The sequence below is a fragment of the Trametes versicolor genome (assembly GCF_000271585.1).
Source record: "Trametes versicolor FP-101664 SS1 unplaced genomic scaffold TRAVEscaffold_2, whole genome shotgun sequence".
NCBI lineage: Eukaryota > Fungi > Basidiomycota > Agaricomycetes > Polyporales > Polyporaceae > Trametes > Trametes versicolor.
The window spans coordinates 2,026,466-2,051,959 of NW_007360322.1; the positions used below are offsets into that span (position 1 = coordinate 2,026,466).

Sequence of the window (25,494 nt, forward strand, 5' to 3'; positions counted from 1 at the left end):
CGACGGACGGTGTCGGCGATCAAATAGGTCCTAGCCTTGATATATGCCGCAGTCCACTTTTAGACGCGCGACATCTGACCATGGAGTGGGTGAGTGCAGAGATGACTGGATTGATCTGAGTTCACTCACCTAGTGGTAGTTAGTGCATATCCAGGGGTCTCACTCCCAGTGCCTGGAGGCTGGGTATAGCCGTACAACACTGTAGGCACCCGAGTCTTCCCGTTAATGTTGCCGAGGAAAGCTCCTCAGGAGGTGCCCACTTGTAGGCGGTTCCGATTTCTCGCCAGCCTTGTCGTAGGCAATATTTGGGCCGCGTGTGCCCTCGTGCGCCTGCAATGCTGAGCGAGCGGGCCAGGCAAGTCGTTTCGATGGCAGTGCTGCTGAAATGGGCATGCCGGTGATAAGCCAAGCGCTAACCGACGCCACGTGGGAATATTCATAAAACCTGACGTACGGGCGCGAGTCACTCGTAAATTTCTTGCCTGCTCACCACCTGCTCACCGCCCTGCTCAACACCCCCGCCTCAACCTGAGCGACTCCGCTCGTACATGACTTTCACGCAAAACACTCGCGACGAGTACGCAATCTCTTTTCTTCGTGTCGTTTGCTTGCACTGACACGCGTTCGTTCGCACCACCAGTTACCTCAGCGACCTCGTATTCTCTCTGCTCAGTCATTAAGTTTGACTTCGACAACATGTTGGCCCGTAACTTCACTCGTATTGCTCGTCTCTCTCGGGGCTTTGCTTCCCATGCGCCATCTACCTCGCTGCCCGCCGCGCTTCACTTGAAGACAGGCCAATCGTTCACTGGCCGCTCCTTCGGTGCGCCGCGTAGCATCTACGGAGAAACCGTGTTCTCCACATCTATCACCTCTTGTGAGTAATATCTATGCTGGTCCATCGACGGAGTAGCGTCTTGACGTGGCATTTTTGCAGACACGGAATCTATGACCGATCCCTCCTACCGTGGTCAAATCCTCGTGTTCACCACCCCTCTCATTGGGAACTACGGCGTGCCGTTGAACAAGACGCCCATCGACGACAAGGACGTCGGTGTCGTGCTTGAGTCGGAAAAAATACAGTGCTCAGCTGTGGTCGTAGCCGATGTCGCGGAGAAGTATTCCCATCACAGCGCTGTGGAGTCTCTCTCCTCCTGGTGCAATCGCAATGGCGTCCCCGGCATCACCGGTGTCGACACTCGCGCCATCACTACTCTCCTTCGTGACCAAGGCACCACCCTTGGCCGCCTCGCTGTCGGCCCCGACGCGTCTCTTGCTCCTCCCTCCGCTGAGGAATACTGGGATCCGACCACCGAGAACCTCGTCGCCCAGGCCTCTACCAAGGCCCCCTTCGAGCTCAACCCCACCGGTGACGTGAAGATTGCCGTCCTCGACTTTGGTGCCAAGGCAAACATCCTCCGTGCACTCGTGCGTCGTGGTGCTGCCGTCACCGTCCTGCCGTGGAACTACGACTTCAACCAAATTCGTGACCGCTACGACGGGCTCTTCCTGAGCAACGGTCCCGGCGACCCGAACCACTGCATGGACGCCGCGATGCACCTGCGCCGGACGATGCAGGAGTGGGACAAGCCCATCTTCGGCATCTGCATGGGCCACCAGGTCATCGGGATGGCCGCAGGGATGGAGGCGTACCGCATGATGTTCGGCAATCGCGGGCACAACCAGCCCGTGCTTGCGCTGGCGTCGGCGGGCTCTATCAAGGCCGGCCGTGTCTACGTCACGAGCCAGAACCACCAGTACGCGCTGAAGCTTGAGGACCCCTTCCCTGCTGGGTGGGAGCCGTTCTTCATCAACTGCAACGACTCGTCGGTCGAAGGCATCAAGTCTACCGCCGAGTCGGGCAAGAAGGTGTGGGGTGTGCAGTTCCACCCGGAGAGTGCCGGTGGCCCGCTCGACACCATCGAGGTGTGTATTACTCATATTAAACTGTCCCTCGTGGCGTGGTTGATTAATCCACATTGCAGATGTTCACGGACTTCCTCTCCGAGTGCCGCGCGCACAAGCTGCAGCTGAACATTCCCCGTGCGCAACCCATGGATGCTGCCAAGGTCGTTCCAGGTCTCGCGCATGAGATCCCTCAGCGAGTAGCCGTCGCGGCCTGAGGAGGCGGTTGGGATGTGGATATGGAAATTACCTGGACAATCGTAAAACTGCTTCATGCTCGTAACCACATATTGTACTCTAGATCCAAAGTTTGTGCAACAAGCCGTTTTGTTTCATTTTGTTTGCGCCGCCGCACGTTCCTGAAAGACGATGATGGTTCTTGAGGCTTCAAGCGGCCCAAGCATCGGTGCTGATCATGTATTGCCATGCAGCTGGTGCTATCATGGCAACATGGCCGAGCGGTCCAAGGCGTGTGACTCAAGCGAAAGCTTGCCTGCTTCAGCGGGTTTCTCATCTGGGTATCCAGGCGTGGGTTCGAACCCCACTGTTGTCAAGCTTTTTTGTCTGTTCTTGCTATCATAGCGTGTCCGAGAATGCTCAAGTTGCGCGGAATATCGAACAGCCCCGGGGAGCTCAGCGCTCAGGAAACATATGGTATGCGTTGCCGTAATCAGGCCGGCGCCTATGTTCCTGCTTGATTGAACCCCGACCGTCACCCACCATCCGGGTCGGAGGACCGTTCCTTTGTACCCACCATGTCCAACAAACGTTTATGTAAACGTTCATACTACTTAGGTTCATATCTCAGCCTCCGCCGCAAGTTTCTAGCAGACCGGTCCCTTCGGAGGTACGTGATGCAGTCTTGGATTGCCTTTCGCCTAGTTCACCGCTCCACTAGATCTCTCAGGCCGAATGCCCAGGAGCGCGGGTTACCACGACTGCGCATTGGCAAGTGACCATGGCTTCCTGGCCTCCGAGCACAATCGGCAGTACACCACAATGCACTGCGATCGCGCGCGGCATCGTGGCGTCGCAGCAGCCCGAAAAGGCTGCAGCGGTACCACCTTATGATCAATAGGGAGCGAGGCCGATGTCGAAGCGGTACCCGGTTTGACAGGGCTCTCGTCTGGTGCCGCTGGGGTGCGCTTCTCGTCCACAATGCGATCGCGGGCGGCGTCGGCATGATGGCACGGATATCCAGGTAGCGCGGTCGTATATATTGGCATGCGGAGCTCGATCCTTGCTCTTGAACTCCCCGTGTGTATATGACCTCTGTCCCCTCCCACCCAAGTCGGCCTAGGCCCCGCGCAACATTCAACGCTCTATTCGGGACTATTCATTCCCCTGGAATCGACCCCAACTCACCACGCGGGATGTCTGCGTCGTATGGCAGAACAGGGCAGACGAGGAACGAACCGCCAGGTGAGCCTTCTCGCTCGACTGTACAGGCGTGTACCTTCGTGGTTCTGACCAAAGCGTACGTGTAGGGTGCGTAGTGCTGCCACCAAGCCAGCCTATGACCGAGGAGCCTGTCTCATTGCCGCATACGCCCTCGAGGTCGCCGGTAAGGATCTTTGGCCGAGGTCTGCTCTCGCTTCCGCAGCAGCCGGGCACAACACCCGTATTCGTCCCACTCAATGCAACTACGGACGGGAATGCGGACACGACACGGAAGTGGACACAAGAAGATCAGGACCAGACGGACGAGAAGGCGCGGAGGAAGGCAATGAGCGAGCTGGTGCAGTCTTGGATGGATAGGCTGCAGCTCATAAGCGTCATCGTAAGTTTCTCTTATGACCCAACATGATGGACGCAGTCCGATAACCTCTATGTCAGACAACGTTCTTCGCCGCGATGGAGGCGCAGTTGCTTGGCACCACGATCCCCGACGACCCAAAGAACGACCCCGTCATCGACCAGATCGCGAACGCTGCGCTCACAGGCGCGCTTGTCGTGCACGTCTTCGCGGCCATCATCTCCTTCCTCGCTGCCTTCTTCCTTATCCGATACAAGCTCACCGCGGCGAAGCGCGAAGAGCACAAGGTCGAGTCTGGGCTCGCAAACGCGGCCACGCCCGTGGAATCAAGGGAATCGACCCAGCCCACCTTCCCACCCATATTTTCGTCGGACCCCCACTTGGAGCAAGTGGGCCCATTCCGCCGCGGGCAGCCCCCGACGCATCTGCTGGATCACTGTCACTCGCTGTCCATGTGGCTCGCGGCAGTGGGCTTCGTGCTCGCGCTAGCGGGCGTGCTGTGCTTTACGTGGGCCCGGTTCGCGTTGAGTAGCAGCGTGTTCGCGACGGTGTGCGTAGTCGTATGTCTGGTGTCGGGCATCGCCGCGTTCTTCTGGCCGGCATCGTCTGCGCATGCCTGAAACGTAGACGTCAGATTGGGCGAGGCGCGCTTGGAGATATTTCTGATTGCACTGTACCACTATCACTGTTTGTACGCCATATACCTACCTGCATGTCGCACCCCTGTGTTATACATATACACTTCCGTTTCTTGAGACACACGCGGAAGAGGAACGTGGCGTGGGGTGCTTCATCGTGAGGACGCGATCACGTGCAAGGGGCGGGGGATTTAATATTGACGTGTGTGATGGGATGTGTTGGCGATGGCCGCGACACTGACCGGACCCGCTCAGCTCTCTCGAACACAGAAGAATGATCTGTTTGCGGTCCCAGGTCCGCATTGCCCCCCTCCTTGTCTTCGCCTTCCGACCGCTCTGAGCTGGCACTCCGCCCTCCGCTTGCTACCCCGACCCTTCTCTGTCCACGCCCACGCCTCGAGGCCGCGCTCCGAGTCGCTCACTATCGCATCTGCCACACGCTGCTCTTCTCTGCGATGTTAACGGCATCGCGCCGGTCTATCCTCCGCCGAACCCGCGACGCCTGCCTCGCTAGGTGGGGTCTCCTCGACTGGCTCAGGCTTCTCTGGTGCTCCGTCGTTCTCTGGTACGAGTTTGGCACCTTCTACGTCGCCCTGTGGTCTTGTCCTTGGCCAGACACCGCTCTACCCACGGTGAGTGTTCTGTTCTTCGCTGTATAGTGGACACATGCCGACGGAGCCTGCCATCCATCCAAGCATCACGAAAAGCCAGCCCATGTGCTCCTCATCGCAGATCCCCAGGTCCGGGATTTGTCCACATCCCGCCGCCTTGGCTTCTCCGCCTTCCGCCAGTTCCTTGTGGATTTCACCCTCAAGCGGAACTGGCATTTTGCGTCCCGGCTGAGACCGCATGTAGTGGTCTTCCTCGGGGATCTTCTCCCGTCTTGGCGTTTCATCAAGTCCGACGACGAGTGAGTCTTTGTCCGTGTTCCGACGAGACCCCTCCCGGAATCGTGATAGACAACTTTGCTTCGGCATTCAGATACGAACGCAATTTGCGTCGGTTCAAGAGCATCTTTCACCTCCCGGGAGGCGTTACGTCATTCTATATACCGGGGAATAACGACGTCGGGTGCGTACCGAATTTGATCGCTGTGTGATGGCCGAGCCAATATCGTTCGCATTTTAGATTAAACATAGAGCCCGCGTTCGCCCGCCAAGCCCGACATAGGTTCACGACACACTTTGGACCGTTAAACCAGGCTGTTACATTGCGCAACCACACCCTGGTCATGTTAGATGCGGCAGGCCTCGCCGAGGAGGATTATGTGCGGGCCGCTACATACACCGACTTTGAACAGTGGTCTTCCGTCCCGCACGGGCCTGTAGAGTTCATACGCTCTCTGAAAGACGGTAGGATACATGTTCACTGGGTATATGCGCTGAGCTGACCTTGAATATTGACAGAGGCCGACACACAACCTACAATACTGCTCACCCACATACCTCTATACCGTCCAGACAGCGCGTCTTGCGGACCACTACGTGAGAAGGGTAACATCCGTCGGGGAGTTGGGCCGGGATACCAAAACACGTTCGGAAAGAAAACGTCCGCATTCATGCTACAGACTTTGCGACCAAGTTTAGTGTTAAGGTGTGTGCAATTCATAATCCCATAATACGTTGGGCTCAACGAGTCACGGCAGCGCGGACGACAAAGATTATTGTGAATACGTTCACGTTGCCCCGAAACACGTTGGGACTGTTACAGATACGCCCCAGACGAACACTGCAACAAAGCCCGTTCGGGAGGTCACTATCAAGGCCATTTCACCCTCCCCCAGTATACGCTACCCTGGTTTCCAGCTGCTCTCTTTGGCAACACCATCACACCCCGGCCAACCTGCGCTCTCAGACTCCCCTTGCTTCCTCCCCGACTATCCTCATGTGTACTACTGGCGCTATCCTCCACTGTTACTTCTAACTGTCGTCGGCCTCGTCGTCCTCCGCCTCCGCAAATCACGAGCCTCTCCGCTCCCCATCCACGCGCGCCGCCACGGCTTCCGGAAGTCGTTCTCGCTGCATACCCTCCCGTCCCCAGCGCCCTGGACGAGCCTCCCTCATCCGCCGACGCCCTTTGAGCCCGACTGGACATTCCAATCTCCTAGCTTTGACACTCCACAGCGGGCGCGATCACCAGGGGTCACTCAGAGCCCCACCGACGAGATCCCGCGCTCCGTCCGCACGCCCTTCCCGGGCGACGGCAAGCACGGCGACGCGCAATTTGGCTCTGGGACGCCCACGACGCCGACGTTCCGCGCGACGACGCACGCGCGCGACAATGGGCACACGTCCTCTGGGCTCGCCGCGTTTCCCCCGCGGCTCGTCGTCTTCGATGCCGACGCGGACGAGCACGAGCACGACGAGTTCGCGCGCGGGCTGCATGACCCGCGCCGGCTCACGCGCGCGGCGCGCGGATACGACGGAGACGTGGAGGCCCCGCAGGACGGCAGGGACGCGCCGCTGCTCGACTTCACGTTTTCGCTCCGGGGGCATCGGAGGCGCGTGTCGGTCGTGAACCCGATGCGGTCGTGGGCTAGGCGGCTGAGTCTGCGAACTTGGGAGGGGGCGGGGTTGAGTGTGAGGAAGGGGTGGAAACGCGCATTAGCCTGGAGGGTGGGGTTGGATCTGGGGTATATCGCATGGCCTGCGGTGTTCCTATGGGCGGTGTGCGCGTGGTGGTTGACTTAAATCGACCCCGCAGCACGAACCTTTCCGTTTCATTGACTGGGGCGCGACGCACGACTGATGGACCTTTGACGGCTTCGTTCGTTTCATGGGGTATACTTTTCCGCCCACCGCCAGGACCGTATACCGAATATTTAGATCTTGGGTAGCTCAAGCACCCGCCGGGACCATGGAGAGCGATGTGTCGCTCCGATTAATTATAAGTAGCTCGTCTTGCCATGTAGCCTTGACTATGTATCGTTTAAAAACACTGTCATGTATGCGCGTTGCGCTAGCACGTAGCACGTATAGTATTTGTATGTATGAACATTCCTTCCGGATAGGCCAGGTGCTACCCATAATTGACATAGTGGGCGCCATAAGGGTGCTCGAGAACTCGTACGTAGATGTAGCATACTACCGAAGGTGAACTAAGTAGGGCAAACCCGATTTGAGTCGTAACAAAGCCGGATGATCAATTGATTAAGAGAACGGTAAAGGGCAGTTTATATCAGTTCTAACAGTGCCTTCTCTGGGCGATCAAGTGCTGCGCGCGCGGCACGCCGCTGAAGTAACTTGAATCTACACCAAGCTCTCGCACTTCCGCCTCTTCAACGAACACATACCTCCCTCTACCTTATGACACACGCGCTACCGCAATGAACTTCTTCGACGCATACGATGTCCCTGGAACGGCGACCCCACCTGCAGAAGCTGCGCAGCCGAGTCTGAACGAGGAGGTTACCCAGGTCGTTGGGCAGCTCAGCCGGCTGTGGGGCGGGTTCAGGAAACAAGTACGCCTGCACGTTGCTGCTATCTGACTGGAAGTGCTTGACACACGCCGCGCCGGTCTCAGAGCCAGACGGCGTTGGAGACCGCCCGCAAGGATCTCGGCCAGGTCGTGCAGCAAGCTCAGAAGGAGCTCACCAAGCTCACAGCAGAGGCGCCGCCCTCAGATGCTCCCGATGCTCCTGAACCCAGTGCCTCTGCTACCGAGCAGGCCGCGTCCCTACCTACCGAGGCTGAAGCAGCAGCGGCCTCTGCTGAGACATCCAGCTCCCATAATACCTCCGAAGACTCATCATTGCAACCGCAATCGCCTTCCCAGCCGCAAACGCTCTTCGCACGACTGCAAGCCTCCCTCCCCCCGAACCTAGTGGCCACCGTCCAGACACAGCTCCCCGAGTCCCTGCGCGAGACCCTGGAGCACGCGCGCGTAGGCAGCGCGAGCCTCTCCGCGCTCGACTTTGCACAGCTCCGCAGCACGATCACGTCCGAGCTGCAGCGCGTGCAGGGCGCGACGGAGGAGTACGTGCACCGCTCCGAGGACTTCCTGCGCGAGGCGGGCGAGTTCCTCAAGGACGCCGTCAAGGTCGTGCCGCCGCAGGAGGGCGACGACGGGTACCCGGGCCTCATCTGGGACGGCACGGACGTGTGGATGCTGCCCTCCTCGACGGGCCCGACGACGCCGTCGGGGGACGCGAAGGGCAAGGGCAAGGAGCGCGAGGGCAGGTCGTCGAGCAGCTCGGGGAGGCCGTCGGTGGACACGCTGCGCGCGGTCGCGACGAGGGCAGAGTCTATGCTGAAGCAGCTGCGGCACGACCCGGAGGTTATCAAGGCCGATCCGCACGAGGACGAGAAGGTGCGGGAGCTATTTGCAGGGTGGCTCGCTGCGGAGGTCGCGTCAGAGGAACATGGACTTGGTACCGCCGCATGGAAAGAGAAGGTCGGGAAGGCGTTGGCAGACTCGACAGACGGCGCTGCATTGAAGGCTACAATGGACACATTGGGTGCGTTCTTGTATTCTGTGGTGCGTGCCGGGTGCGATTTGACACAGTTTTCCGGGGTTCCGCAGTCCCGGAGCTCTTGACGGAGGATGAGTTTTGGACGCGCTACTTCTTCCGCGTCTATCAGGTTGAGCGCGAGGAGGCTCGCAGGAAGGCCATTATCCAAGGTACATACGCCGCACGTAACAGGTGTTCACAATGTAACACTCATTCCATTCAAATTACAGGCACCAACGACAATGACGAGGACTTCAGCTGGGAAGACGAGGAGGAGGACCCCACTTCCCCCACCACAAAGTCCACCCCGAAGGATTTCAAGGTTGCAGCTGCAGAACCCCCGACGTCTGCGGAGTCACCTCTGCATCTTAGCGCGTCAGCGGCTGAGACGAAGTCGCGCGTGTCAACGCCGGGGAATATGAGTCCGCGGCGGAGCAGCGAAGATAGCTATGATGTGGTGTCTTCGCAAGTCAGCAACAGCGGCGCTGCGGAGGCAGCCGTCGATGCTGCGACGGCCAAGGTCCCGAGCGCTGAGAAGTCAGAAGAGGGCGATGATCAGGCGGAGTCGGAGGATAGCGATTGGGAGTAAGCGCGATGGCTGTGGCTGGGACATTTTTTCTGTGTACTGTAGGCCCGACACCGATGGCATATTCGATATCGCCCGTGTCTTCGCTGGTTCATCTTCAACGACCACCGACGGGCTCATGCGCCGTCGAAACGGTCGAACACAGCAGTGGTATGTGGCTGTGTCGCGGAGGCCTCTGGGATCAGTGCGCAGACGCGGGTGCGCATCGCCGAAGCGCAAGGGGTGCGCTTGTTGGGATAGAGTTTGCGAGTGATCGTCCCGGCGGAGGGCTGTGCGCTACTCATTCCAGGTTACACCTTTCTCCAAACCGCCATCTGCTTTCCAGGCTTGCCGTGCGCATCGCATAAAGGCTGCCTCTCGACTCTCCATTTGAGCGCATACACCCACCCCTTCCCCACTCCCGAGCCACCCAGCTCAGAATTCGACCATCAACTATGGCACAACCGCCGTTCGGCCCGGATCCCGGCCAGCTCGTCGATCCCGGGAGCATGAACTTTGCGTTCCACGAGCTCTTCTCGACCGCGACACAGCCAGCTATCTCATTCCCATCTCCAAACGAACCAGGTCCGTCCAATGCACCCAACGCACAGCCAGGAGGACGCAGGACAGGCTCAAGCCAGGCATCATCGACTGCCTCCTCTCCGCCCTCGGGCAATACATCGTCTCGCAGGAGAGTGCGCCCTAAGATAGCACTCGCCCCAGGACAACCGCCAACGGCGCGAGGGAACGACCGCATTCGCGTCTACGTTGCTTGTCATGAATGGTAAGGTCATCCGGCCCGCGTTAATCATACCGCCTCACCTAAACAATGTTCTCTATACAGTCGCTCGCGTAAAATCCGCTGTGATGGCGCAAAGCCCATCTGCGTTCAGTGCCAGAAGCGCCCTCCTACGTCAGGCGCTTGCAGTTACGACGCCGCGCCTAATAGAAAGGGCCATGACAGGCGCGGTAAAGGCACATCTCGCAGTGCACCCGGTCCCAGTGCCGCCAAACGAAGACGGACGGGTGCAGGACTAGCGCCGTCGGACCACGCAGACCAGTCGCGTTCATCCTCCGAGTCTGACACCGAGCAACCTGATACAAGCTTACCGGCTTCCAGCGATGACCCTGAAGACGCCGAGGCTCTAGAACACATTGACACTGGCGCTCAGGAGATATTTGACTTCAATATTGACGTATGTACCAAGGGCGTTTTCAGTGCGCTAGCAGCTCTGATGATTCACACAGGACGCGTGGGAGTACGACCCGTTTCCGCTTGACCCGGACAACCCAAATCTATTCGAGCTGCCCCAATTTCCTCCCATAAGCCCACCGCATTCGCATCATAGCCAGGAAGATCAGCAAGACGAGTCCATCCCATCCCGGCCGAGCGTCCAGTTTTCGCGCGAGACGTGGTGGGATGCCCTTCTCGCCTTCTATGCCTCAGAGCGCGACATTACCCCAGACGAGATGCATGCGATTTCCCTGACCTCTGACCAGCGCAACCGCTCGATGCGCTACATCATTTCTGACCTCCGCGCGGTGTTCCAGTCTTCCGCGTCATGGATGAGCTTCTTGAACCTCCCTAGGTTCTTCGCAACCGTCTTAGATCCTTTGCGCAGGACAGAAATGCAGCCGAGTCTCCTGATGAGTATGCTGGCACTGGGTGTCCTATCGCAGAGCTCAGAACTGGAACGGGGATTGAAAGGCCGTCAGCGAGCGCTCAAGCTGCTCGACATGGCGCACGGCGCGCTGCAAAGCAGCCTTGCCGCCGGATGGGTCGACGTCGGGCTGGCACAGAGTGGCTGGGTAAATATCTATGACCATATGCGGTTTATCACAAGCTGACAGCCTTTCCAGATGATCATGTACTTCGAGCTGAACTCGCATCCAATGCAATCATGGCAACGCTCGCAGTCCGCCATGCTCCTCCTCGACTCCCTCGTCCGCCTCTTCTCGCTCACCACTCTGGACGCCGGCCAGCACCGCAAAGGAATGGCAGGGTCTAGCGCACTGGAATCCCTGAGGCACAGCATCTCCGGAGGCCCCGACATCATGATGTATCCCCCGACGACGTCAATATCTGAGATCGCCCCGCAGCTGCCGAATAATTTGTGGCCCCCGCAGGCGCAACCCAGCCTTCCACAGTTCAATGCACACGGGCAGTTCATTCCGCAGCCCACCCCGCAAACGTTGCAGCAGCCGCAGCCTATTCCGAATCCGTTCTACTCAACCTCTCTCGACCCTATAGACCCTATCCTTCCGCGTGCCGGCAGGCCGTCGACGATGCCTCCCGGGGCTACAGCGTCGTCAAGCGGGCACAGATCAAGCCCGCCACATACGCACACGCACACTCATACCAACCAGACAGAACGCGGCTGCGACTGCGCGCGCCTCTCGCTGAAGGCAAACTGGCCGTCGGTCAAAGAGTTTGCGCCGACTTGGTCGACGACGATCATGTGGCCTGCAAACCTGTCCGAGGCGGAGTTCCGCAGGGAAGAGTGCCGGCGACTGGTGTGGTCGAGCGTCGCGATGGTCGCGAACATGAACGCGTATGCCAGCATCACGCCGCAGGGGATCATCGAGACCGGGGTGCTGTTCGTGCGGGAGTTCGAGGACGTAAGTGGGACTTTACTCTCACAGTTTGAGCGTGATACTCACCTGTCGTACAGTTTGCGCTCCAGACGCCGAGCGAAACGCTCGCACTGTCGGGCTTGCCCATCCAAGTGGACGACGTATGGTCGCTGAACCTACGAGCGATGCTGCTCCTGCACGCCTGTCTGCGGGTGCGCGCGAGCCCGACGCTCAGCGGCGCACAGCGCGCCGAGTTCGCGGTGCGTGCGTGGCTCGAAATCGACGACATCGAGAAGCGACTCGAGCGCCACACGTGCGGTCTGTCGAGCAACTATGGCTTCGCGAGTGTCGAGATGCTGTTCAGGTATGTCCAGTTAATTTTAGGCCCATCGCAGCCGGGTCGATGCTGATCAATACGTGGGGCGCGCAGCTTGCGGTTGTGCGTGTCGTATGAGTTCAAGCGCTTCATCCCGCAGATCACCACGTAAGCCGTCCCCGCTCTAGCTCCTTCGCAACTTGGGTAAGCATCTAATCTCCGCGTGTATTCGTAGCACCGGGAGTGCAATGTTTTATCGGGACAAGGCCGAATCCTACCGTACGTCGGTCTTTCAGTGTTTGCTCGCTTTTCTTTTTGCTGACGTTGTGCGCTTTTGATACTCGCAGTGCGATATCTGAACGTGGCCGCCAAGAGCGTCTGGGATGGCATACGCACCGCGACGCCGGGCGATAGGGAGCTGAACCATCGCAAGGTGCTCTTCATTTTTTGGTTCATGTCCGGAATCAAGAAGTGCGTGCCCACTCCCTCTACCCACCTCCTCCTCCGCCCCGGAGCTGACCGGCCCATGGCACCCCCTTTCCAAACACAGGTGCCTCGTGCTGTGGGAGGCAGACGCCACGCTCACCCTCGCGCTCACCGTGGCGTGCCAATCCGCCTCGTACCTCGAGTACTTCCTCATGTACTGGCCCGCCACCCGTGCGTATCAGCGCGCATCTATACCTTCTCCGTGGACCGGTGCTGACATGCCATGATGGGCCACACACACAGGTCTCAGGCAGATCTGGCAGGGTATCCGCTACCAGCTCGTCGAGGCGTGCATGAAGGCAGGGCTGCCCACGCCATCCGCTGCGATTCCCCGGCCGATACCGCGGAACGACCCCGCCTCAGTCGCAGCAGGCACGGCGCCGTGAACGCGCGTGATTTACATATGTGGTGATATAGACCGGTTGTTTGCGGATTTAGGATGCCTCATTGCTTTCATATCTTATTCTAGATATAGTTTTTCCAGTCCATTATTAGAGACACTCAAACGCCACCAGCCTGAAGGGAAAACCAGTTCCAATTTCAAAACGAGGCGGGTTTACAACAAGCACTGATCATACAACAAACATATTCCTACACGCGCGCCGTGCGTCACATCCCGGCAAGTTCCACGAGGACCATCGACCTGCCTGCAGCCTCGCACATCAGATCTGCGGGTGCGCGAAGCGGAGCGGCGCGAAGCTGGCGGTCTGCAGCGCAGATGCGTTCGAGCGCGCCGACACCTTGCTGCGCGCCTTCAGGAACGCGCGGGCGAGTTTCTGCGAAGCGGTGCGTCGTGGTCAGCCACGGTCATAACGTGAGGAGGGGACATTGGAGAGGGGCGCACGTCGCTGTCCTGGGGCGAGAGCTTCTGGCGCATGACCGGGTGCTGCTCGTCCTCCTCTTCCTTGCAGTGCGTGAGGAAGGTGGTGACGGCGCGCGCGATCACGGCGGCAAACTCAGGCTTGTCGACGGCGGTCTTGCCGGCGGCGTCGACGAGACGCTCTATTTCAGCGTGGTCCTCTGCGGCGGGGTGTCAGCGGGTCGGAATGTGTAAAGAGGAAGGGGCGGGACGTTACCCTTGTTGTGGTCGGCGGCGAGCCCAAGGATGCTGTAGTCGAGGTACACGGATCTTTCCCTGTGAGGGAACGCGGTCAGCGCGAGGATATACGCGTAGGAACGCTACGCGGAGAGAAGTACACACTCGGCATCGCCGTGGACGGCCATCTCGCGCACGAGGGTGTGCGCGAGGGAGGCCTTCTCGGTGAGATCGGTAGCGGCCGTGAACCTAGATAACGCGCGTTATCAGATAAGATGATCTCCGCCGCTCGGGGTGCACACGGACCTGTCGAAGAGGTCGCGGACGTTGTCGTGGTCGAGCTTGATCTCCTTCGTGACGTCGAGTAGGGTGGAAGACATGGTGTGCGTAATTTGGGGGGTCTTGGGGGTAAGAGAGCGGTTGGGGGGCGAGAGGTGGAGGACGGGTGCTGGTGAGTCCCCTGCTCAGCTTCGCCGGTTTATATGCACTCAGACGGGGTGGCCGCCTGTCTAGAACCACCAAGTGTTTCCGCGCGCATACAGCATGGGATGAGCATGTATCGGTGATCAGACAAGGTATGCAGCAGAGTAGCGAGAAAGGGCCATCGATGTCTCGGACCAGGCCCTGGTGTCCCGCTCCAAGCTCCTCGCTGCACGCTCGTATACCAATGACATGGGTCGCACAAGACATCCGTGGGCGGTGCCGTTCGTACACGCATGATGTGGCCGACTTCTCGTCACCGGGAGATGCTTCCAGAGGGAGTGGTTCGTCAGCTTCGACTGCAAGACGGAAGTCAGCGGATGTAGATCGAACGTCCCCCTTTTGCGTGGTGCCAGCCCGCTTGTTTGGACGCGAATCACTTCTCGTAGATTATATAAAGAAATGCGCGCACTTTTCATAGAGGCGGCACCTCAGAGCGTGTTCTTCCGTCAGCTCTCTGACCGTTGCTTCAGCGTTCGCCGGGCCCAAAGAAGTTCCCCGCCCGCCAGATGTTCCTTATCATTTGAGCAAGGAGATAGCTTATAAGTTTGAGGGATATATATTATTCATAGTCAGGCTCACCTGCAGTCGCAGGATCCGTGAACGAAGGCCCCGGCGAGTCTGTGATGTCAGACACAACGCGGTCACCTGACCGCATCACGACGCGCCTTTGCCGCGGCGCCTGTAAAATGAGGCCTACAGCCCGTCTACTTCCGTTTCATCCGAGTTCGTTGTCTGTCAACGTTCTTGCAACACTTTGCACTTACTCTGACGCGACACTTCCGAGCAATCCACATTTCCAGCGTACAAGGACAGTCAATCGAGTGGGGTGTAGAATGGTAGGTTGTATCTCACAGCATAGACTTCAAAGGTTTGACTCTCGGCCCAACAGCCACTTCAGTCCCTCTACAAGGTCAGCCCGCACTTTAACCGCCATCTCGGTCTCGGGCGTGCTGTAGTGGAACCCGTGCGACACGCCTGGGTATCTATCGATGTCCTCATTGTCAGAAGCACCCCAAAATTGGACAACGTGAAAGAAACGCACTCAGTATACTTCGCGTCCACACCGGCCTGGCACAGAGCCTTGACGTATACGCGTGCATCGTCGCGAAACGAGTCGAGCTCCATGCCCTGCACGTACGCGCGCGGGACCCCGGTGTGGGAAGGGTACAGCAGCGGCGAGAAGCGCGGGTCGAGTGGTTCTGGGTTGTAGAATTCTGCGGGGGAAGTGAGCGTCAGCTCGAGGAGAGATGTTTGGAGAGCGCAAGGAGGCAGAAGAAAGATCATACCCAGCACAGCGCGCACAACGGGCGGCGGGGGATGCTCCTCGATCGAGCGCAGGTCCGCCCTCCATCTGTGCGGCGAGTCAGCTCCTCTTATACCACAGCCTTGTATGCGCCCGCTCTGATGTGCACTCACTCCCCAGGGTAGAAGTCGGGATGGATGACCATCGGCTCGCGAAGGAGCTGGCCCGTGAGCTGCCGCCCGGGTCCGCGGAAGAAGGGGTCGTTGCGGGCCTCGTGGGCGAGCACGGCGGAAAGGTTCGCGCCTGCGGAGTGGCCGGTGACGATGAAGCCCTTTGAGAGATCTGCCTTTAGCAGAGAGGCGTTTGAGACGACCTAGGAATACGCAGGTGTGTAAGTGAGGAGCGCGCGAGCAGGCGGAGAGGATGCGCGAGGGAACTGACCCATTTGAGTGTGGCGAGGCCATCGCTGACGGGAGTGGGGAAGGGGTGCTCAGGGGCGAGCCTGGTTGATATGTCAGCAATGATACGCTCCGAAGTGCAAGTACGTCGAACGGCGACTAGAGGCTCACCGATAGTTGACATTCACGACAGAGAGCTTCAGATCGACTGCGACCTTGCGGAGGTGGTAATCATCGAGCTCTACGTCACCCGAGCTCCATCCTGGAATGATCATTAGCCTTCTGGCAGCCGCCGAATGCCACTACACAGCATACCGCCGCCGTGCACGTTCACGAGCACAGGGAACGTCTCTTGCTTATCCTCGACCACGGGGACAACGCATCTGACGCTGAACTCCCCGTCATCGACCGATATCGTCCTGTCCTGCACGGTGTAGGCCGCTTCTACAGAAGCAAAGTCGTTTTCAAGTAGCGCGTTGGTCAGTGTGATGGTAGCGAACTCACCGGAGGGGAGGTGTTTCGCGGAGTAGGCCTTGAACGGAGTAGTCAGCCAATCTACGAAGAAGGCGCGGGCTTCAGCGATCGAAGTGGGTGCCGGTGCCGGCCCTTCAGCTTGCTGGGCGGTGGTTGACATCACGATGCTGCGTGCTCTGGCCTCGGATCAGTGCACTTGTTGTGGCTGCTTTTTCTGCCCCGCATTCCATGCGAGTCTGCGCTTTTTGAGTACCTGGGCACCGTAGGCTCGCTAGCATATGCACGGCCAGGATGGCCACCCGTGATGGTGCTAACGTCCATGGGAACGCGGCGTGCACATAATGGTGTCCTCAGCCAATCGCTCTCTCAATCGTCCATCGTCACCTGTTCAATGTCAGATTATCAATCAACATAAGAGGGAGGTGGACGACATACATAGCCCGAACCCTCGGGGGACGAGAAGCTACGGTTCGCCTCCAACTCCCGCGAGCCGACAGTGTTCGTCAGGCTTCCGCAGTCAGCGGCACTGACAAATACACCGATGCCGGCGTTCACAGAAATATTCTCGTTAGACACAATTGGAGAGCCCGTAGCAGACCGTGGACTATTCAAGGGAGGGATCAGCATAGCGATGACGAGGTGATGCGCGAATTTCGTACCCTCTCGTCAGCCCTCGCCCCGCAGTCACCTACATGTGTACAAAGACGTCCAAACAAGACCGGAGACTCAGAGCTCCTTCGAGATAGAACCCTAAACATATGTTTACTGTACTGACGCGTGAAAGTACTTTGCATCCCATGCCTAATTAATGTCAGTGCCAGTCGAGGCTATACACCATCAATGTTTGACTCTCGGCCCAACAGCCACTTCAGCCCCTCCACCATGTCTGCCCGCACTTTGACAGCGAGCTCGGTCTCCGGCGTGCCGTAGTGGAACCCATGGTCTGCGCCTAAGTATCTATCAGCGCGCCCTCCATAGTCAGAAGCAGCCCCTCATCCAGACAAGGAATTGGATACGCACTTCTTATACTTCGCCTCGACTCCGGCCTGGCGTAGAGCCTTCACATATACGCCCCCCGAGTCGAGCTCCATGCTCTGCACGTAGGCGCGTGGGACTCCGCTGTGGGACGGATACAGCAGCGATGAGAAGCGTGGGTCGAGTGGATCCGGGTTGTAGAATGCTACAGAGCGGTATGAACGTTAGCTGAGGGACGTCTGGCCCCGGGGAGAGGAGCGTACCTAAAACGGTGTGCACAATGGGCGGCAGGGGAGGTTCTTCCTTCAATCTGTACGAGGGCGTGGGCAAAGAAGGGCGTTGATCAGCGACGGTGGCTAGTGTACGCCATGCAGGCATGCACTCACTCTTCGGGATAGACATCAGGATGGATGACCATCGGTTCGCGGAGGAGCTGGCCTGTGAGCTGCCGCCCGGGTCCGCTGAAGAATGGGTCGTCGCGCGCCTCATGGGCGAGCACAGAAGCGAGGTTGCCGCCAGCGGAGTGGCCACAAACGATAAAGCCTTTAGATAAGTCGGCCTTCAGAAGAGGCGTGTTCGAGACGACCTGTGAAATCGCGGCGGGTAAATGAGGGGGCGATCAAGCGAAAATAACAGCAAACGGAGCGTACCCATTTGAGTGTGGCGAGGCCGTCGTTGACAGCAGTAGGGAACGGGTGCTCAGGAGCAAGCCTAGTGTATGCGTGTATATGTTAGCATCGATGCAGCGGGTCGAAAGCACGTGGAGCAGCCGGTTGGACGCACCGGTAGTCGACATTCACGATGGAGATCTTGAGATCAACGGAGACCTTGCGAAGGTGATAATCATCGAGTTCTAGGTCGCCAGCGCTCCATCCTGCAAAACCCGTGTCAGCGATCTTTATGCACTGGTAGGAAAGTCACTTCTGGTCAAGCTTACCACCGCCGTGCATGTACACCAGCACAGGGAACGTCTCGTGCTCATTCTCGACCACGGGGACGATGTATCTGACGCCGAACTGTCCGTCCTCGACAGAAATTGTTTCGTCCTGCACGGTGTAAGCCGTTTCTACAGAAATATCATGATTGTATCAGGATCGTGCCGGTGGCGGTAGGTAGTGACAGGAAGCTCACCAGACGGAAGGTGCTTGGCGGAGTAGGCCTTGAACGGAACGGTCAGCCACTCTTCGAAAAAAGTACGAGTTTCAGCGATCGAAGTGGGGGCGGCCGCCAGCTCTTCCGAACTAGCTTGCTGGGTCACGGTGTTGGTCGTCATGGGGCGGTGTGCAATGAAGAATGCGTCGGTCCCCGTAGTGACGGCCCTTTCTGTGTCGCGCTTGGCCCGAATTAGAGCCTTTTATATATTTCACAGGCTGGGCAGTGGGTTCAGCGCATGCACAACTAGCACTTGCTGGCTACGGGCCATGTTGGTGCCAATGTTACTAGGCATGTGAACTGTCGTTGAGACGATACTTCCGATCGCTCTCGTCTGGCAGCGTCACCTGTTCAGCATCGGATTATCAACCAACGTCAAGAAGACCTACCTGACTGTATGATAGTCCGAACACTCGGGGAACGAGATGTTTGCCACGGCAGCGACTCGGAGCCGACGCCGGCATTCGTCGGACCTCTGCAGTCAGCAGGCACTGACGAATATACCGACGCCGGTGTGCCCAGCAGTGGAGTTTCTGCTAGACACGGGCTAGACAGCATGCAGAAGACCTCCGACCCTTGGGAGATATCGGTATAGCAAGTAGAGAGCAAGTAGTCGTCGGATGACGAGATTGAGGCGCGAATTTCGTATCTTGTGGCCTGCGCAGTACATGTGTACAAAGACATGCAAACAAGGCCGGAGAGTCCCCGTCGCGCAAGCCTCTCCGAAGTCAAGATGACCCGATGGTACTCGAAGTGTAATATATATCTGGTCGATGGATGACATACCAGCAAGGCGCCTGCGTCCACTGGAACTCGGATATTGTTCAGACGATTAGGTGTGGTATGAACTGCGTTGCTTCCTAACATAGGAAGATTAGATTGGTGCGAAGTAACATGCTTTCATGGATCATAATGCGATGTGATAGTGGATCATGGGACGGATGAATGTGCGTGCGAAGAACCTACTAATGTCTGCTTCTACTATATCAGTAAGCAAGATGTGTGTGGACGGAACGCATAACCAAGGAAGAAACATAAAACCCTCTTAAGCATACGAAAGCAAGGTCTTCTTTTTCTTCTGCACTCCAGCACCCGCACGCCGCTCCTGCGGGATGTGTGACTTCTTCTTTCCTGCGTCAGAGTCCGATCCGGAACTAGAACCGTCGTGGGACTCGTCGTCATCATCATCGTCTTCCTCCTCCCGGCGACCATACGCCGCACTGCTCTTGCGCGGCTGCGACTGTGACGCGGGAAAGAGCATGGGCGACGGGATCTGCGACGCCGGGAACAGCTGCTGGCTCGCGATATCGGAGAGGCGACGATACGGTGCAGTTGTCAACCACTCCCTCGGGCGACCCTTCGCCTGCTTCCGCACAGTGCCCTCGAGGTCGGCAGGTACTTCATCAACGTCTGCGTCGCTTTCGCTCACGTCTTCGAGCGCGCGACCGTTGCCGTACGGGGTGCTCTCTGGGAGGCCGTCCTCGGGAAACGGTGTGTTGGGGTATTGGCTGCTTGAAGGGATGAACAGCGGCTCCTTCCCACGTCCGTGAGGTTTCGGGGTCATAGTAGGCAAACTGTCGTCTTCTTCTTCAGCGACACGATCTTGAGTGATGGTCACTTCGCGCGAAACATCCGCCTCCTCCTTCTCGGTGGTGTTGGTGGTACGCGAGATGGGCTCGGGGGAACGTGAAGTACGAGCCACAGATCGCTCCGGGCTGCTCGGTTGGAGTTCGTCCAACATAGAGGACTCGGCATCAGCTACGGACTCGGTCTGTGTCCGCGGCTGTGTAGCAGGGAGCGTGGTCCACGAAACCTTGGAGAATCCTGGGGTTGACGCGGCGGCGGCCGTTGACGACTCTCCGGACGCGTCGTGGTCCTGTTCCTGAGCGTGTTCATCTTCAAAGGGCTTATCGCTCTCCACACTTGCAGCAGCGCGTGAACGCGTCGAGATCGGTTTGGCCGAAGCAGCCTTTCCCCTCGTCGCGCGCCCCTTGCCCCTCTTCGGTGCCTCCTTCTCTTCCTTCGCTGCTAGCTTAGCCGCCTCCTTCGCCTCTTTCTCGGCGCGCTTCGCAGCCTCCTTTGCTTCCTTCTCCGCCTTCTTCTCAGCAGCCTTTGCCTCCCGCTCGGCTTTCTTCTCTGCAGCTTTGCGGTCGCGCTCAGCCTTCTTCTCGGCCTCACGTGCGGCTTTCTCCTCTGGAGTGAGACGACCTCGACGCTTAGGAGCGGCCGCAGCAGCAGGCGCAGTGGACGGCGGGGCGGGTGCAGGCGTAGGGGTGGAGGCCGGGGGCTCGGGAACAGAGGACGAACGAGTCATTGCAGAGACGCGCCGCGTGACGCGGGTTGTGCGCCGCGGTCTTGTCTCGAGCTCCTGGGGCTCGTCCGCTTCCTCATCTTGAGTCTGCTGAGAATGACCACTAGAGGCTTCGGCGTCGTCCGCTTCGTGTGCCTTGGCTTCCTGCTGAGGCTCATCCTCATCATAATGCGCCTGCTCGGGCACAGCGTCTTCCTCATCGCCGTCAGCATCCATCTTGACGTCCACCTCAAGCTGTGGCAACTCAAGGGAGCCAAGTAGCTGCTGTGACAAGCTCGGCAACATTGTAGAGGGAGACCCGTGCCCAAGTCGCCCGTACCGGTCCTTCATGCGCGACACCGTCCCAGGGGTGCGATGTACTGCGGGCGGAGGGGTGCCTTCATGTAGTCCAGCCAGCTCCGCCGATGCGCGAGTGGCCGTATCCTGTAATTGAACGGCCTCGTTCTCGGCATCTGTATCCTCGATAGGGTCGTCATCGAGTGCGCGCCGGCGCTCGGAGACATCTGCGAAGGAGCCGAGAGACTCGATTGGGTCGGATGGATCCTCGCCTGGGTGCAGGTCGATAGAGCTCGCGTGTGCGCTGGTGTCCGCAGGCATGTCGACGTCTGCATGGACGAAGCCGGGTCCGGGCTGCTGGAGGGGTGGAGGAGATGGGGTTCGCTCTGGCTCTTGCTCGACTTCCAGATTCGAGTTGGATTGTTGCTCGCCCGCTTCGGGAGAAAGCGCGCGCGCCGCGGAGGCGGTGAGGGCAGTGGTTTTCTCAACCTCCTCATCGTCCTCAGACGCTGAGTCGTCGGAAGCCGGCTCATCGGCGTTCTTGTTCGCCTCCTCTGTTGCCTCTACGCGGATGTCCTCATCCTCCGACGCCTCATCATCTGCAGCAGGCCCCGTCTCCAACTCGGGTGCTTCCGTCTCCTCAGCCAACTGTACAGGATGTTCCTGTGAGAGGGAACCGGATTCGTCAACGTCGGCGGTAGGCTCGACACGGCTGCCGTCACCTCGGTGCGTCGAAGGCTCCTCTGTCTCGGACTCAGACTCCTCCGAGTTCTGGTCCAGCACCTCCACCTCACGCACTGGGGACTGAGGCGCTGCTACATCCTCCGCGTCACTCTCGTACCCCTGGTCCGTAGCATCCTTGGCATCGGGGGCGTCGAGCTGCTCATCTTGCTCATCCTGGACCGCAGTGTCTTCGGTATCGTTGTCGTTCGCTCCCTCGACGTCTGCCTGCCCGCACTCAGCATGAGCCCTACTCACAACGCTGGACGAAAAAGGCCTACCTCCTGCTCGGGCTGCGCATCGGCCGCAGAGTCTTCTGTGTCGGCGTCGGCGTCGCCAGCCTCGGCGTCAGGCTCGTGTTCTTCATCGGACGACGAGACCGCGGCGCGCTCGAGCTTGCGCGACAGCCGTCTATAGGCGAGATCGTCCTTGTCCTCTTCTGATAGATCGACGTCCGAATCTTGACGCGCGTCCTCGTCAGAGGACCCGCCATCGTCTTCTGTCGTCGACGAGGACGGGATTTGACTGAGGACGCTGGCATGCGATTTGACGGGACCACGAAGGAGTGCCTCGAGGTCGATCGAACCGAGATCAGCGCCTCGCACGCTGTTGGATGCGAAAGGTACGGATGCCGCCTTAGGGGCCTCGGAATTTATGGCGTCCTCGTCCTCGTCGGAGCTTGAGCTTTCGTTGCTGCTCCCCTCGTCTTTGCTCTCGACCGCGACTTCTGATATCTCGGAGCCAGCGGGTACGCGGGGGAGGGGTGATGGACGTGCAGCGAACGATGCAGCGCTGAGCGGGAACACAGGAGATGGGGTGGACTCTTCGGATATGGTCGCAGCTACCGAAGGGATCTGGAGGGGCGCAAGGCGATCCCCCGCACTCTTGCGTCGGCGCTGTGCCTCCTTGAGGAGTACCTCGAGCTCGTCGATGAGCTCGTCGTCGTGTCCCTCTTCCTGCAGCTGCGCGATGCGTTTGCGAATAAACTCCGGACCACCCTTCACAACAGGGCATTGAGCGCGCGAGTGCACAGATGCCTTGTCGCATATCGGACACGATGGTGCGCTGGATGGACGGGCTTTCTTCCCTTCGGCAGCCTTATACACGACCTGGGCGGGTTCGCCGGGACTGAGAGCGGTCGCGCTTTGCCCCAGGGAAAGGTCAGTTTCCTGGATGGCTGCGACGGAAACGGAGGACTGGTCGTCGACTGAGATGTCCTCGGGGCCCCACGCCTGCCGCAGCTTCGACTTCCCAGCTTTCCGCTTGCGAGTAGGCAGGACAGGCTCGGGTGCAGGCGCTGGCGCAGGCTCCGGAGCTGCAGGGACCGGGGCTGGAGGCGCGGCCGCAATCATGTTCTTCGCCAGCACCGCTTTCACTGCGGCCTGGATAGCAGCAATTGCTGATGCCGAGTCAGAGCTTTCTGCCGCTGTGATAAGAGTCAATTCAAGTGAACAAGACGGCCGCCTAGCGACGCTCACCTTGCGATGGGCCGGGAGCAACGCTCTTTTTCCTTCCCCGTTTCTTAGCAATCGACGCACTTTGAACAGAGGACGACGCCGCCTCAGCCGTCTGGCTTGCATCCGCTTCTAGATGTTACTACTTAGTCTAATGTTGACAGCTAAATTTCGAGCACATACCTAACACAGCAGCTGAGGACACGGTAGATGCGTCTGGATCAACGGAAGTATCTGCTGATACAGTCTTTCTCCGTTTCTTCTTCTCTGCATTGCAAGAACGTCATTACAATGCAAAATTGAGAATCAAGATGACATACCCTTCTGCTGTACCTGCGTAACGGCCTCTGGAAAGCTGGAAGGGCCTGATTCGGATGCTATGTTAAGCCACCTCAGATATACGCTCCTACAAAGTATGGGTAGATGTACCTTCGATAGGGAGGGTCGTCGTTTCGGAACCTTCAAGCGAATCGTTCGTCGACTCAAGAGCCTTGCTCTTCGATGTTCGCTTCCTCTTCACCACCACAGAAGGCGCGGGTTCAACCGTTGCTACACCGTCTGGTGAAGGTCCTTCCTCCAGACTGGCAGGCTCCGCGACCTTCTCCACTTCCTTCCCCTTCTTGCTCTTCTTCTTGTCCTTCTTCAGGGCTGGCGCATCCGTACTTGATGTAACCTTGGACGATTCTGGTTGAGCAGCCGTCGCGTCAATCACTTCGACCGCGGCGGCAGGGGCGACTGCAACGTCTATGGGTCCTTCAGTCACCCTACGTTTCCGCTTCTTCTTGGACGACTCTGCGGAGGGCGCGGACGCCTCCTCCAAGTCCGTTGACGGAGTCTCCTCGGCGACGACCTTCTTCTTGTCCTTCTTGTCCTTGTCCTGCTTCTCTCCTTTCGCCTTCTTTGCAGGTTTGTCCGTGAGGACGTTGTCTTCAGTGTCGGCGGTCTCGCCTCCGTGGATCTCGTTTACCTCAGTCGTACGCGAAATCGATTGAGCTGACTCCGCGATCGCGTCGGCTTTCCGCTTGCCCTTCCGGTCGGGCTTGGAGGAAGGCGCGGACGAGTCGTCCGTGGTATTGATAGCCTCATCTGTGGGCAGCGAACGCTTCTCTTTCTTCTGCTTCTTCCTGGTCGGATAGGATGGAGAAGCCGGACGCGATGTAGGCTGCAGGGTAGGTGGAGGGGGCGTTGTGGGACGATCGCTGGGAGCTGCCGAAGCCTCAGGAGAGTCGTGGCGTTTGCGCTTGGATCCTAGAACGGGTGCAGGAGACTTATGCTTTCCCGAGTTCTTCTTCGAAGGCTTTGATGGACCTGCCTCGGGCTCTTGCTGAATAGCTTTGGCGATGCATGAGTAAAGGAAAATGCTTTGCAGAAAAAATACTGACATTGCGCATCAGATGCGTCTTTATTGCGAGGTTGCGGCTCTTCCCTGCGTTTCCGCTTCTTCTGGGGAACGCCGTGGCCATCCAGGGTGGAACTGGAAGGCCGAGGGGCTGTAGCTGAGGAAGGAGTACTTCGTCCCGACGCTGGCTCTGAGTGAGCGATGGACAAACGCTGGCCGACAGCCTTCTGTCGTTTTCGCGATGTGGACTACAGGAGGTTGGCAATAGCGCGGATGTGTGAGCAAAATATGAGACGTACCACGGCCTCTGCCAAGGGTTGCTGAGAAAATATGGGAGGCTCGCCGTTACCGATAAAAACGGACACGTCAAGAGTCGTCACGTATCGCGCAAGATGGCGGAAGGCTTCAAAATCATCGTCTGTGCAGGTTGAGGCATGAGCGCATGTGTGTACGCGGCTGTGGCTAACGCACCATCCTCCAGATCGATATGTCTCCCTTCGTGTAGTCGAGAGAACCGGATTGACGCGTCCTCCGAGAGACCAAGCTTCGTGCGCACCAATGTTTTCGTCTCCTCCAGAGACTGTCCTGTGTAAGATCGCGGAGAATATGTTCTGTTCAGTGTTTATTACGCGCCCTACGCTCAGAGCAAACGCACCCTTGTAAACCCTCTGGAATGTCCTGTTAGATGTGTAGAATGTTACGACAGTGCCGTCGTCGTCTCTCTTGCGCTTTGGAGCGTCCATGTCGCGAAGAAAGTGGAGGCGACGCGCTCCGTGCTCGAGGTGTGAAGAGAAGAGCAAGAGCTCGAGGTGTGGCTGAAGACGAAATTGAACAGACGCCCAAGAAATTCCGGCTAGAGGCCCGGTGACGCGCGCCATCAACAAACACAAACACCTCCTCGATCCTCCCTCCACCATGGCTGGTCAGCACGGTACGCTCTCCT

At 58.5% G+C, this 25,494-nt stretch overlaps 8 protein-coding genes and 1 non-coding gene across 9 annotated transcripts; 6 read left to right on the forward strand and 3 right to left on the reverse strand.

Moving 5' to 3' along the window:
• The first annotated feature begins 500 nt into the window (after positions 1-500).
• On the forward strand, positions 501-2,284 carry TRAVEDRAFT_161111 (carbamoyl phosphate synthase small subunit). Its single transcript, XM_008036202.1, has 4 exons — positions 501-577; positions 641-877; positions 938-1,926; positions 1,986-2,284. Exons 2-4 carry the CDS (start codon positions 697-699, stop codon positions 2,121-2,123), a joined length of 1,308 nt encoding a protein of 435 aa, XP_008034393.1. The 5' UTR covers positions 501-577; positions 641-696; the 3' UTR covers positions 2,124-2,284.
• A 65-nt stretch (positions 2,285-2,349) lies between these two features.
• On the forward strand, positions 2,350-2,458 carry TRAVEDRAFT_t23. The gene has a single exon. It is a non-coding gene; the product is annotated as a tRNA-Leu (tRNA).
• Positions 2,459-3,278: 820 nt separating this feature from the next.
• TRAVEDRAFT_43348 (uncharacterized protein) lies at positions 3,279-4,281 on the forward strand (the record flags this gene model as incomplete). The annotated part of the gene is made up of 3 exons (XM_008035631.1): positions 3,279-3,327; positions 3,393-3,685; positions 3,742-4,281. 3 exons carry the CDS (start codon positions 3,279-3,281, stop codon positions 4,279-4,281), a joined length of 882 nt encoding a protein of 293 aa, XP_008033822.1.
• Positions 4,282-4,754: 473 nt separating this feature from the next.
• Positions 4,755-6,251, forward strand: TRAVEDRAFT_114625 (uncharacterized protein; the record flags this gene model as incomplete). The annotated part of the gene is made up of 6 exons (XM_008036203.1): positions 4,755-4,935; positions 4,978-5,209; positions 5,281-5,370; positions 5,428-5,662; positions 5,708-5,892; positions 5,945-6,251. Coding segments are annotated over 6 exons (1,230 nt in total), but the record flags the coding sequence as incomplete, so codon positions are not given.
• Positions 6,252-7,438: 1,187 nt separating this feature from the next.
• On the forward strand, positions 7,439-9,377 carry TRAVEDRAFT_161119 (uncharacterized protein). The gene is made up of 4 exons (XM_008036204.1): positions 7,439-7,759; positions 7,822-8,755; positions 8,821-8,919; positions 8,980-9,377. The coding sequence occupies exons 1-4, from the start codon at positions 7,625-7,627 to the stop codon at positions 9,336-9,338; spliced, it is 1,527 nt and encodes a 508-aa protein (XP_008034395.1). The 5' UTR covers positions 7,439-7,624; the 3' UTR covers positions 9,339-9,377.
• A 402-nt stretch (positions 9,378-9,779) lies between these two features.
• On the forward strand, positions 9,780-13,198 carry TRAVEDRAFT_69195 (uncharacterized protein). Its single transcript, XM_008036205.1, has 10 exons — positions 9,780-10,098; positions 10,159-10,510; positions 10,563-11,123; positions 11,175-11,933; positions 11,987-12,252; positions 12,319-12,372; positions 12,440-12,483; positions 12,552-12,675; positions 12,755-12,861; positions 12,934-13,198. Exons 1-10 carry the CDS (start codon positions 9,824-9,826, stop codon positions 13,074-13,076), a joined length of 2,685 nt encoding a protein of 894 aa, XP_008034396.1. The 5' UTR covers positions 9,780-9,823; the 3' UTR covers positions 13,077-13,198.
• Positions 13,199-13,220: 22 nt separating this feature from the next.
• TRAVEDRAFT_141682 (uncharacterized protein) lies at positions 13,221-14,145 on the reverse strand. Its single transcript, XM_008036206.1, has 5 exons — positions 14,033-14,145; positions 13,892-13,975; positions 13,767-13,825; positions 13,535-13,710; positions 13,221-13,466 (listed from the first exon to the last, which is right to left on the reverse strand). Exons 1-5 carry the CDS (start codon positions 14,104-14,106, stop codon positions 13,353-13,355), a joined length of 507 nt encoding a protein of 168 aa, XP_008034397.1. The 5' UTR covers positions 14,107-14,145; the 3' UTR covers positions 13,221-13,352.
• Positions 14,146-15,071: 926 nt separating this feature from the next.
• On the reverse strand, positions 15,072-18,572 carry TRAVEDRAFT_34297 (alpha/beta-hydrolase; the record flags this gene model as incomplete). The annotated part of the gene is made up of 8 exons (XM_008035468.1): positions 15,072-15,192; positions 15,252-15,423; positions 17,651-17,655; positions 17,686-17,885; positions 17,950-18,010; positions 18,083-18,173; positions 18,237-18,365; positions 18,431-18,572. The coding sequence occupies 8 exons, from the start codon at positions 18,570-18,572 to the stop codon at positions 15,072-15,074; spliced, it is 921 nt and encodes a 306-aa protein (XP_008033659.1).
• A 924-nt stretch (positions 18,573-19,496) lies between these two features.
• Positions 19,497-25,294, reverse strand: TRAVEDRAFT_17521 (uncharacterized protein; the record flags this gene model as incomplete). Its single annotated transcript, XM_008035275.1, has 10 exons — positions 19,497-21,986; positions 22,040-23,184; positions 23,237-23,344; positions 23,396-23,479; positions 23,533-23,589; positions 23,642-24,544; positions 24,595-24,799; positions 24,851-24,969; positions 25,023-25,136; positions 25,207-25,294. The coding sequence occupies 10 exons, from the start codon at positions 25,292-25,294 to the stop codon at positions 19,497-19,499; spliced, it is 5,313 nt and encodes a 1,770-aa protein (XP_008033466.1).
• Between the last annotated feature and the right edge of the window lie 200 nt (positions 25,295-25,494).

What these genes read in the sequence shown, in the direction of transcription:
- TRAVEDRAFT_141682 (XM_008036206.1), bottom strand. Translation starts at nt 14,106, where the DNA reads ATGTCTTCCACCCTACTCGACGTCACGAAGGAGATCAAGCTCGACCAC. An exon ending in GCCGTCCACGGCGATGCCGA is followed by an intron (nt 13,826 to 13,891) that starts GTGTGTACTTCT and finishes GTTCCCTCACAG; the next exon opens with GGAAAGATCCGTGTACCTCG. An exon ending in CGCCGCCGACCACAACAAGG is followed by an intron (nt 13,711 to 13,766) that starts GTAACGTCCCGC and finishes ACCCCGCCGCAG; the next exon opens with AGGACCACGCTGAAATAGAG.
- TRAVEDRAFT_161111 (XM_008036202.1), top strand. Translation starts at nt 697, where the DNA reads ATGTTGGCCCGTAACTTCACTCGTATTGCTCGTCTCTCTCGGGGCTTT. An exon ending in CTCCACATCTATCACCTCTT is followed by an intron (nt 878 to 937) that starts GTGAGTAATATC and finishes GCATTTTTGCAG; the next exon opens with ACACGGAATCTATGACCGAT. An exon ending in GCCCGCTCGACACCATCGAG is followed by an intron (nt 1,927 to 1,985) that starts GTGTGTATTACT and finishes TCCACATTGCAG; the next exon opens with ATGTTCACGGACTTCCTCTC.
- TRAVEDRAFT_161119 (XM_008036204.1), top strand. Translation starts at nt 7,625, where the DNA reads ATGAACTTCTTCGACGCATACGATGTCCCTGGAACGGCGACCCCACCT. An exon ending in GGGGCGGGTTCAGGAAACAA is followed by an intron (nt 7,760 to 7,821) that starts GTACGCCTGCAC and finishes CGCCGGTCTCAG; the next exon opens with AGCCAGACGGCGTTGGAGAC. An exon ending in GGCTACAATGGACACATTGG is followed by an intron (nt 8,756 to 8,820) that starts GTGCGTTCTTGT and finishes GGGGTTCCGCAG; the next exon opens with TCCCGGAGCTCTTGACGGAG.
- TRAVEDRAFT_69195 (XM_008036205.1), top strand. Translation starts at nt 9,824, where the DNA reads ATGAACTTTGCGTTCCACGAGCTCTTCTCGACCGCGACACAGCCAGCT. An exon ending in GGCTGGCACAGAGTGGCTGG is followed by an intron (nt 11,124 to 11,174) that starts GTAAATATCTAT and finishes CAGCCTTTCCAG; the next exon opens with ATGATCATGTACTTCGAGCT. An exon ending in CATGTACTGGCCCGCCACCC is followed by an intron (nt 12,862 to 12,933) that starts GTGCGTATCAGC and finishes CCACACACACAG; the next exon opens with GTCTCAGGCAGATCTGGCAG.